At 40.1% G+C, this 10,191-nt stretch overlaps 1 protein-coding gene and 1 long non-coding RNA gene across 3 annotated transcripts; one reads left to right on the top strand and one right to left on the bottom strand.

Annotated features, from left to right (window-relative positions):
- Positions 1 to 1,679: 1,679 nt before the first annotated feature.
- LOC116804094 lies at positions 1,680 to 3,300 on the bottom strand. Of its 2 annotated transcripts, XR_006357893.1 has the most exons (3): positions 3,213 to 3,300; positions 2,375 to 3,019; positions 1,680 to 2,032 (listed from the first exon to the last, which is right to left on the bottom strand). It is a non-coding gene; the product is annotated as an uncharacterized LOC116804094 (long non-coding RNA). The 2 variants fall into 2 exon arrangements; XR_006357892.1 differs by having other exon boundaries at positions 1,680 to 3,019.
- Positions 2,974 to 8,654, top strand: LOC116804093. Its single transcript, XM_044011124.1, has 2 exons — positions 2,974 to 3,332; positions 8,351 to 8,654. The coding sequence occupies exons 1-2, from the start codon at positions 3,081 to 3,083 to the stop codon at positions 8,537 to 8,539; spliced, it is 441 nt and encodes a 146-aa protein (XP_043867059.1). The 5' UTR covers positions 2,974 to 3,080; the 3' UTR covers positions 8,540 to 8,654.
- The last annotated feature ends 1,537 nt before the right edge of the window (positions 8,655 to 10,191 follow it).

Here is a 10,191-nt window from a genome sequence, read left to right as displayed (position 1 = left end):
CAGCCTGGCTGCCGATGAGTTGCCAATGCGAAGGTTAGTCAATCAACTTGCGGCGCCTGCTGTCGAACAGGCTGCAGGATGTCTGAAGGGATGCAGGATGCAGGATGCAGGAATTCGTGTAACTCGAGTTGTTGCTCGTGCCGAGCCCTTGGCGCTGAAATCAAATTTCATTTGCAGGCAAACTTTTGGCTTTTACTTAGTTTTACTTTGTGCTCTACCTCTTCGACTACTGCTGCTTCCACTACAGCTTCCACATCTTCTTCTTCGTCTTCTTCATCATCTTCATCTCATCTTCTGCTGACGATTTCTCATCTACGTTGCGCTCTGCCATCGACAACTGTGCGACGCTCTGTTGACAAGCCAAGTTCCCATCAGCAACAACAATGGAAAAACGTAACGCAAAATGGTCATTAATCATTCCGAAGCTCTATTTCCATCGGGTATGTGTGTGTGACTGTGTGTGTGTCGCATATGAAAGCGAGGGAAAGCGAGCGAAAAAAACATAAACTACGTGCACTGCAAAGCTGAGAAACTGTGCGAAACTTGATGCTGTCGAACTGAGATTGAACTTGCGCTTCATTTTCTTCCTCTTCTTCACTTTTTTTTTTTGGGTGCTGAGGAAAAACCAACAAAAATGTATATACATACATATATATGGATGTATACATTCTTTTTCTGCTTGGTAATTGATTAAATTATGCGTTTGAATTATTGTTCTTTCTTGCGCAACATTTGATGTTCTCTTAACACAGTTTACCTTTTCCGTCTGCCTTGATTTTCTTTCTGACCAAAGTTTCTGGCAACTAAACAACTACTTCTGTTTGATTCCGAAACTTTTTGTTAGCTTAAGTCTTCAGTCTAATCCTCAAAATCGGCTTTACTTAAGTGCTGATAATTTGATTAATATATGACCTAAACATAGTTCAGATTCACCTAAATGCAATTATCTCTTTGCCTCCTAAGTCCTTAATCTTAAACGCAAAATCGCATTTTCCTAGTTTAGATAAACAGCAGCTAAGCGTTTTATAAATTGCGTGAAAGACTTTAACGCTTTAAATGGACAACAAGCTGTTCAATGCAGGCGTCAACATGAGACAGAGAACGCATTGAAAAACTGTTCCCAAATTCACTTTCGCTGCAATTTCGACAAAGCGTCTAAATTGTGGGCTGCAATTTAATTTTTTTATATGGTCATTAAATTTACTTGTTGAAATAAAACTTATAGTAAGTCTCAATAAAAAAAAAAAATAATTATAAAAAAATTAAACAATTTTTTTTTATAAAAATAAATAAAAATAAATAAGCAAAATAAATAAGCAAAAAAAAATATAAAAATACAAATACTTAGTATATCAAGTTTAAAATATATTGTATAATTTCATATACACATATACCTCTTATTTTATAAAAATATATATAATAATCTAGGCTCCTTTAAGCTTTAAGCATATGCACATTATATACTTCCTTTGGAAGGCTTCTGTCAAAATCACTTTCGCCTCAATTTCTTCAACTTTTAGCCCATATTTCTCTCAAGCGCAATACACAGGTTAAATGGCACGCAATGTTGGCAAGACTTTGGGCCATCAAGGCCATGCGGCAATTAGTAGGTGCTTCCGAGAGTCAAACGAGGTCCGAAAGTCAACTTTGACTTGCTTTATGCTTACTCTATATTATTATTTTTGTTTTGTTGTCTTCTCTGCATTTGTCTTCCTTTTTTTTTTTTATTAATATGTGCGCCTAAATGTAGGCTTTTCAAATCTGTAGATGTGTTGTTGTTGCTGCTGGACAAATTTGCCTTCATTCAGCGTTTGACGTGGCCAAATTAAAGCTGCTCGGATTTCACCAGGCGAAGTTGGACAAGGGTCTGCGGCGTTGCTAGAGTCCTTCGCTGGACGCTCGCTCAGCTTGCTTTGCTGCTGCCTTTTGTCTCTGAGCGGCGGCTTTTGTTTGTTGTGTAATCTATGCGCTTGATGGCACAGCTGTTTGTCCAGACAGCACAAGAAAAATGCCAACAATTAAATGGGCAGCACTGTGAGAGGAGACGGAGAGAGAGAGAGGGAAGGACGAGAGTTGGACTGTAGTAGGCAATGCATTAATTTAATTAAAAGCAGCGCAAGTTGCGGTAAATTTGAAATTTGTGTAAATTCAACTTATTTAGAAAACACTCGAAAGCATTTAATTGGCATTTAGTTATGCCAGCCGAGCTGCCAACCTGATTTGTGAGTGTCTGCCTCTGTGTGTGTGTGTGTGTGTGTGTGTGGCAGGCTAAGCTAAGCCAGCTGCAACAGCAACCCCTTGCGCAAACGACGCCACTGCACACACTGGCACAGAGGTCAGTAGCCTTATCAGCAGCATTTGTTATTACACTCACCCACACATAGTTGGTTTTGGCAAAGCTCTCTCTTTCTTTCGCTCTCTCTCTCCCGTTCTATCTGTCTGTCTGCCTGGTGTTCTCTTAATGCAAGCTCTCTTAGCTGCTGAAATATGCAAACGGTGGCTAATTAAAAGCCACAGCATCCCAATGTTGCCTTGTTTACATTGCCCCTCTCACAGCGATGCTGATGCTCTTTGGCCGTTGCCCATTTCCCCTCGGCTTGCGCAAGCCATTCGTATGCGCTCTCTCCTGCTGCAAGTGCGACAAAAGCCGAGTCGAGTCGAAGCTTTTGGACAGCAGCTTTGTCGTGTTCGCTTGGTGGGGCTCTGGTTCGGGTCTGGGCGCTCGTGTCGTGTCGGGTCGTGTCGTGCTTTGTTGGCTCGTGTTCGCAGCATCTTTCGAGCGAAATTCACTCAGTTTCATTATTTCAGATTCATTTGGCTGCAGACCTCGCTCGTGTCCAGTTCTTTGGCGCGGCAAATAGATGGCAACAAAGGCTGTTGGCTTTAACAGTTTTACAGTTATACAGTTAACCCATAGACTACAAATTGTGTTAGCAGTTACTTATGCGTGTCAGAAGAGTATGTGAGTGTGCCTGTGCCTGTGTATGCGTGAGTGCCGCCGACAAGCAATCAATACGAGCTAGAAAGAGAGAAAGGGAGAGAGAGGGAGTTGAGTGCAAGAAATATGTGTGTGTGTGTAGATGAATAAAGGAACAGCAGAAGCGAGCAACAGCCGTCGGCATTTTGTGCGGCCCGGTAGAGCGCTGTTTAAAGTTGACGTTGATGTTGATGACGTATGGACAGTAGATGTCGCCACTTTTAAAGCCGCTAACCAGCGGCCACCGAAGCAGACGGCGGAAATTTTCAAATGCGCTGACAGCGCCAGCCCACAACCAGAACGGCGCGGCGACAGCCAGCGACTGCAGCGGCTAACATGTGAGATGACTACGCAAGTAAGTAGAAGTGTCAAGATTTCTTAATAGGAATGAGTGGAAAATGAAACGAAATGACAGTGTGTGTGTGAGTGAGTGTGTGCATGTGTGTGCGCGTGTATGCGTGTGATTCTCTTGCGTGCAGTTCTGTGTTGCATACTTTTATGCTTAATTTTCGCTGTGCGTATTTGCGTCTGTGTCTTTCACTGTGTGTGATTGTGTGTGTGTGTGTGTGCTCGTGCTGCCATATGTGTGCATAAGTTTTCGCCCGTTTAAATATTAATCTGGCAACTTTTTAATGCGCCTGCAAATTGTTATGTATGCGAGTTGTGCGAACTTTTGCAGCAGCCACTGTAAATTGTTGCCAAGTTGTAAATTGTAAAATTGTAAAATGGTAAATTGTAAATCGTAAATTGTTATTTACAGCCAGCATAAAAGAAAAAAAAAAAAAAGAACGGTTTAGCTACAAAACTTTGAAAGCCAATGAATTAAATAAAAATAAAAATAAACACAGACACCCACACACACATGTATACTCATACACACAGACACAAATCAGGGCAGTCAATGACGTAGGCCAAGGGGGACGCAGTGGAAGACGTTGCCATGAGCTGGCAAACAAACGCGTGAGAAACCAAATTGAATTGAATTGCTTGACATGACGACAGTCTGTTTGCAGCTCCCCGCCCCGCCTCTGCCTCGCTACCTATTCCCCAGCAGACACACATTCCAACACCGCAACCCCTGCAGCTAACGTAACTGTGCTGCAGGCGTAGCCATACATGGCCCACCCCCTCCAGCCCCCACTGACTACCCTCTGGCGTGCTGTTTGGTTTTTGGATGCGACTTTTGGGTAAAATTGTATAGCAATTTATTTGCTCTCAGCTTCGATGCTATCTTTTGCATATCTCTGTGTGTGTGTGTGGGGAGTAGGGAGTGGGAGCTAGTGGGCGTGGTTGCGTTTGCTTCATTACAATTTAGCCAGGCTAAAATGCCGTTGGTGCACTTAAAGCATGCGTATTTGCATGGCCCTGGCAAACAGCAGCAGATCCACTCAGCCAGGCTGCTGCCTGGGTAAATCATCATTATATATTTATGATTATTTTATTACATGTGCGTGTGTGTGTCTGTGTGCGTGCCTAACGGCTGCTTATGGCTGCTTATGTTCATATCATATCTTTTGTATATATATGTATGTATATTATTATATTGCTACTATATGCCATATACATAGATGTGTGTATATGATTAGCATTAATGTTAATTAAATCAATTATTTAAGCACAGTTACTGTAAGCATTCTGTATAGCCTGTGTGTCCTGCGTTTCCTGCGTGTCCTGTGCTTCTTCTAGCCAAAGGCCCTGAGCCAATTGGCTGTCCCTACACAACGTCAATGTTTGTTATTTGCGCAACAAATAGACGACACTTGCGAATTGGCAGCTGGCAACAAAACCAGCCACGCCCCCTCTCTCTCTCTCTCTCTCTGTGTTGCTCTGGCTGCCCGCCTGCCTTGCCCAGCCCTTGGGTGCGTTGGGTCCCACTGTTGGACCACTTGTTGATTGATTTTTATTTTTATTTACTTTTTGGCCTGCCTTTCCTTCCTTCTGCTTCTCCGTCTACTTAGCTTCTCTTCACTTTTTAGTGTTTTTTCTGTTTTTTGTTTTTTTTTTTTTAGTTTAGAGATAATGTGGACTGCGTTTCAGGCTTCACTTCCGCTGCGAAGGGTGGGCTCTGCGATAAGCCCTCATTATCATTTGCAGGCATTTGGCGTCGCTTTGCATATTTTCGATAATGAAATGAGAAGACATGCACCCGCACAAACAACACACACAAAAAAAAAAAAAAAGAAGAAGAAGAAGAGAGAAAAATGCTACCCAAACCAGCAACAATGTGTGCTCATTGTCGCAGCTATATAGATACATCTGTGCATAGCTACAGATACAAAGATACTACACGCACTGATTTGGTTAGCGAACGAGTGTGTGAGTGATTCTATGTGTGTGTGTGTGCATGCGTGTGTTTGTGTGTGCGTTTGCCAATTGTTGGCAGTCACGAACAACGAGTCTAATCTGAACGCATGACGCATGCAGATACAGATACAGATACAGATACCGAAGCCCTTAGATACACATAGAGACGCATAGCTCTAGAGCTCTATGGAGGCAGGCCCACGCTGCATTTGTTATAGAGTAGCAGCAGTAGCTGGGCAGGGGGAGGCTTGGAAAATACAGCGGAAATCATTTATTAAACAAGCCCCTCAACTCACTCGCTTACGCCATCTCACTCTGGCCAACTCTTACGCTCTCACTCACTCGCTGTGAGCGCATGCATACATATAACTGTTCTCATTTATTTCAATTACTATATATACACATACATATATGCATTGACAGCATAGCTAGTTCACTCGCCCTCTCTTGCTCGCTCCCACTTTTGCTGTTTCTGTCTGTCTGCCTGTCTATTCGCCTGCCAATTTTCCTATTGAATTGTCTTTAATATTTTAATAATACGGAATGTGTCGCGTTTCATTGCCTGCGCTGCCTGAATTGCTCTGCCCGGGTCCGGGTCTGGGTCCATGCCCGGCTCGATTGCCTCGGCTGCTATCAGGGCAACTCCTTGTTCTCGTCCTTGGCAAGTCGTTGGCATTTTCTAAATCAGTGCTTGCCTCGTGACTGCCGCAAATTAGTTACAATCGATTTAGCTGCTCGTTACAGCAGCCGCCAAAAAACGACAGCAACAAGAATAACAACAACAACATCCTGACGCAACAACAACAACAGCAAATGAACACTGCAAATGCGTGAACTAAACATAAATCGCTTCACGCATCAACAAAATTGACTTGACTTCTAGTTGTGCCTCACAGTATGTGTGTGTGTGTGTGTGTAAGTGTGTGGTTGAGTGCTGTTGTTTTTTTGGTTTTCGGCCCTAATACCTTCAGTCGCAGTTAATGTAACTGTGACTAACTGTAATTGTTGACTGCACTAAACATAAATTGCGAACAGTTCTTAAGCCCTAGCACAAGTGCGTCTTGGGTCTGATATTTGGATAGGATTTAATGGAAATTCAATAAATATTGTGGGAAAAAATACAAAGAAATACGTAGAGAAAGTAGAGAGTTTTTGATAAGCTAAATGTGTAGAAGAATTCATTAAACTAGTTGCAGATGTAAACAACTTGAACTACGTTACTAATATTACTCCTACTACTATTACTACTACTATTACTACTTCTATTACTACTGCTATTACCTAATACTATCACTACTACTATTACATACTACTATTTCTACTACTATTATCTACTTAGTAGTAGTAGTACTACTACCACTACCTACTACTATTACTACTACTACTACCTATAACTATTACTACTACTACTACCTATAACTATTACTACTACTACTACCAACTATTACTACTACTACTACCTACAACTATTACTACTACTACTACCTACAACTATTACTACTACTACTACCTACAACTATTACTACTATTACTACCTACTACTATTATCTACTTGTAGTAGTAGTACTACCTACTACTATTATCTACTTAGTAGTAGTAGTACTACCTACTACTATTATCTACTTAGTAGTAGTAGTACTACCTACAACTATTACTACTACTACTACCTTAAACTATTACTACTATTACTACCTACTACTATTATCTACTTAGTAGTAGTAGTACTACCTACAACTATTACTACTACTACTACCTTAAACTATTACTACTATTACTACCTACTACTATTATCTACTTAGTAGTAGTAGTACTACCTACTACTATTACTACTACTATTACCTACTACTATTACTACTACTATTACCTACTACTACTAATTTTAGCAGCTTATATATGAAATATGTAAAGCCAACCTTAACTACAGCACTTGGTAAAATATTTGCAAGAAGTTTCCTATATTTACAGTTTAAATAAACTAGAAAGTTTCCTTAGCTCCACCGCTGAGCAAAAAATAAATTCCGCACTCAATCTTCAAATTGGCTCAAATAAAATCAAAAGAAAATTCTGTTTCTCATTGCAATTAAATTGCATATACATACATATCAATTTGCACATATTTCTTCGTGAAGCTGTGCATGGCTCGAGTGTCTCTATATATGTACATATTTTGCTCCAACTAATATATAGTATATATATTTTTCGTATTTTGTTTTTGGTACTTGTTGTTTTATAAACCCATCAAAAATATGGCAAACTTTTCTAAGCTTCAGGCTTAACAGGCATACGCATAATCACAGGGCTGCCGCTGCTTTGGCTTCCTCTGCTGCTGGTGCGGCTGCTGCTATTGCTCCTGTTGCTGTTGCTAATCCTTTAGAGCAACAACAAGAGCAACAATAGGCAAAGCGCCCACAAAAACCCAACTGAAACCGAAAAACCGAAAAACCCTAAAAACCGATGCTCATGCAAACTAAATACCGTTATCGTTTTTTGCGCGCTCTCTTTCTCTCTCTCTCTCTCTCTCTCTCTCTCTCGCTCTGCAAAACTTTAGCGAAACAAACTGTGCGGTTTCACTTTGTTAACAGCTCAGAAAATGTTTTTGGCCAACGGGACGGGGAAATTGACGAGGGAGAAGGGTGGCGGGATGGAGGGGCAAGCAGCCACAAATAATGCAAACAATCTTTTAAAAGACCACAAAGTTGCACGCCCCGCAATGCACGTATGTGAAGGAAAGAGTAAAAGACAGAGCGAGAGAGAGAGAGAGAGAGAGAGGAGAGAGAGCATGCCCTGTAATGTATCCTTTTGTACAGCCAACTATTGGCATATTAAACAAAATTCATAATCTAAAATAAATTCGAGCACGAACAAAAAAAAAAGCAAAGACTTTTTACAACTTTAGCTCAACTATTCTTCCTGCTCTGCTTTAGTTTGATTTTCTTTATGGCGTTTACCAACACTCAGTTACAGTGCACGTCCATGAAATTGTTGCTGCAGCTGGAGCTGCAGCTCCAGATGCTTAGCCTGTTATTTCTCATCTGTGACTTTCTTTTTGTTTTTGTGTATTTTTTCCAGTTGATTTCTCGCTCTCTGCACAATCATCAAACAACTTTTCACGTGCCTTTGCATAATGCCTGCACATTGGTCCGTCGCTGCTGCGCTATATTTGGTCAGCAGCAGCGGCACGTTCTGCGTTCAGGTCCTGGTCGCTTCTGCTGCTGCGGCTGCTCCTGCTGCTCCTGCTGCTGCTTGTTTTCGCCTTGACTTTAATCATATTTCCATCAGAAACATGCTGCGCATATTGAACAGCATCAGCATCAGCCGTAGCAGCAGCATCAGCAGCAGCCAAACAAACATAAAAGTGAGCACACACACCCACACACACATGCATACATACATATATATATAGCAATACGCTTTCTCTCTCTCTCTCTCTCTCTCACACACACACACACGTTTGTATTCCCTTGGCTTTTGTCAACATTGGGTAATTTTTTAATCTCCGGCTTTGAATGCAGCTTAAAGCACACAAGCTGCACATGACTTGACAGCTTTGCCGGATACCCTAACAAAGCGTGTTGAAATTGAAATACTCTTTGGCTTATGGTAGAATTAAAAGAGTATTTATGGTTTTATACTGAAGTGGAAATATATCCTGATGTGTACATGATCAGGGCAAGCTGTTCAAAGTTTAAGTAACTTTTAGAAAATAATAGATAATACTAATAAATAAATATATAGAGAATATATAATAAGTATAAATACATACAAAAACTAAAGAGAGAAAATAATAACTTAATATAATATAGTGAAAAATACTTAAAACAACTTTTTAAAAACTACATAAATAAATAAATAAAATAAATAAATAAATAAATAAATAAATAAATAAATAAAATAAATAAATTTGCAACAAATTTCAAACTTATATAACTGAAAATATATATAAATATACTCAAAATAATTTATTTATTAAAAAAAAATCTTAAGAAATTGCCAAAGCAATTTGTATATTTTAGCAATGATATTCATTTCTTAATCTCATATATCAAACTTAATGTGGGAGTATTTCGTAGTCGGTCTTTGCATACTTTTAGCCATTCACATTGTTGCAACAATTTGCCAGTACCAAAGTCAGCGTTAAAAGTTCTCTTAAAAAAAAAATAAAAAGCAAAATAAACAAGCAAAAACTGAACTCAAAATAAAATAAAACAAGTAAGAAGGCTCTAGTCGAGACTGCTCGACTAGGAGATACCCTGAACCCTCTAAGCTGATATTCTAATCATTCTGCACTTTTATGCACACATACATACACGTGCATCCACACGCTCGCATAAGCCTGCGCTCTACTAACTGCGCAGTAAGCAGCGACTGCGCTTGGGCTGCGCTGCAGTGTGGGCAACATTATGAGAATTTATCTGTTGAATAATTTCTTTTGTAGACATAAGATCTTAATGAAACTTTCAGAGTGTAATCATATGATGAATATGTGTGTACATTCCAAAGCACAAGTCTCTAGTACTTGAAATGCGTTTTTTACAAATTTGGGGCGAAGGGGGCGTGGTATCCAAAATCTGTAAATTACAAAATCTTTGTATCGATTAACTTTATATACAACTTAAATTTGAACACTCCAGGTCTAAAAATGTTCAAATTAGGCTGAAAAAACAAAATAAATTTTTCGATTATTCTCGATAAAAAAGTTATCGGACGATTTATCGAAAAAATAAAGCAAACTCGTACTGCGTATGGTACTCACGAGTATGCATGCCAAATTTCAGCTCTCTAGCTCTTATAACTTCTGAGATCGACGCACTCATACGGACGGACGGACGGACGGACAGACGGACAGGGCTATATCGACTCAGCTCGTCGCGCTGATCAAGAATATATATACTCTGTGGGGTCTGCCACGC

The sequence above is a fragment of the Drosophila mojavensis genome, unplaced genomic scaffold, assembly GCF_018153725.1.
Source record: "Drosophila mojavensis isolate 15081-1352.22 unplaced genomic scaffold, ASM1815372v1 contig_80, whole genome shotgun sequence".
Taxonomy (NCBI): Eukaryota; Metazoa; Arthropoda; class Insecta; order Diptera; family Drosophilidae; genus Drosophila; species Drosophila mojavensis.
This window is presented reverse-complemented; position numbering and strand designations above follow the sequence as displayed.